At 33.2% G+C, this 781-nt stretch overlaps 1 protein-coding gene across 4 annotated transcripts in view; it reads left to right on the forward strand.

Moving 5' to 3' along the window:
• TPRKB (TP53RK binding protein) overlaps positions 1-347 on the forward strand; it is an 8,119-nt gene extending 7,772 nt beyond the window's left edge. For all 4 annotated transcript variants that reach the window (XM_039240165.1, XM_039240164.1, XM_039240167.1 and 1 more), the window contains exon 5: positions 235-347. In XM_039240165.1, coding sequence (XP_039096096.1) covers positions 235-321 — 87 coding nt within the window. In that variant the 3' untranslated portion in view covers positions 322-347. The remainder of the gene's footprint in view (positions 1-234) is intronic.
• The last annotated feature ends 434 nt before the right edge of the window (positions 348-781 follow it).

Raw genomic sequence — 781 nt, forward strand, 5'->3', positions numbered from 1 at the left:
GGTCTCGAACCCACGAACCGCGAGATCATGACCTGAGCGAAAGTCGGACTCTTAACCGACTAAGCCACCCAGGCGCCCCAATTTTGCATATTTTAATCACATTCATGATTTGTGATTTCATGTCATTATCCCAATAGTTGAATGATAAATAATTTCACTTATACGTGTTTGTATAATGAAAAATCGTAGTTCATGAATATATTAGCATGTCATAATTTGTTTTTATTTTCACAGATATATAAACTATCTTCACAAGAAGAAAGTATTGGAACATTATTGGATGGTATTATTTGTAGAATGTCAACAAAAGATGTTTTGTAAAATGACAGAAATATTAAAATTTTTCATATGAAAACACTGATTTTTCTTTCTTGATTATAAAATGTATATGTTTGGGGTGCCTGAGTGGCTCAGTCAGTTAAGTGTCTGACTTCGGCTCAGGTCCTGATCTTGCACTTTGTGGGTTTGGGCTCCACATCAGGCTCTGTGCTGACAGCTTAGAACCTGGAGCCTGCTTCTGATTTCGTCTATCCGTCTCTCTCTGCCCCTCACCTGCTTGCACTCTGTCTCTCTCTCTCTCTCTCTCTTAAAAATAAACATTAAACATGAAAACCTAAACAATAAACATGAACATTAACAAAATTTCTAATTTAAAAAATAAGATGAACCGTTCAATTACAGAGAAATTTAAAACACAGAACAGCCATAACAAAGTCCTCTCTCTTAATATTTTATTTTATTTAAAAAAAATTTATTTTTATTTTTTTTTATTTTTTAAATT

This window comes from Hyaena hyaena, unplaced genomic scaffold (genome assembly GCF_003009895.1).
Source record: "Hyaena hyaena isolate Hyena2069 unplaced genomic scaffold, ASM300989v1 scaffold_168, whole genome shotgun sequence".
Taxonomy (NCBI): Eukaryota; Metazoa; Chordata; class Mammalia; order Carnivora; family Hyaenidae; genus Hyaena; species Hyaena hyaena.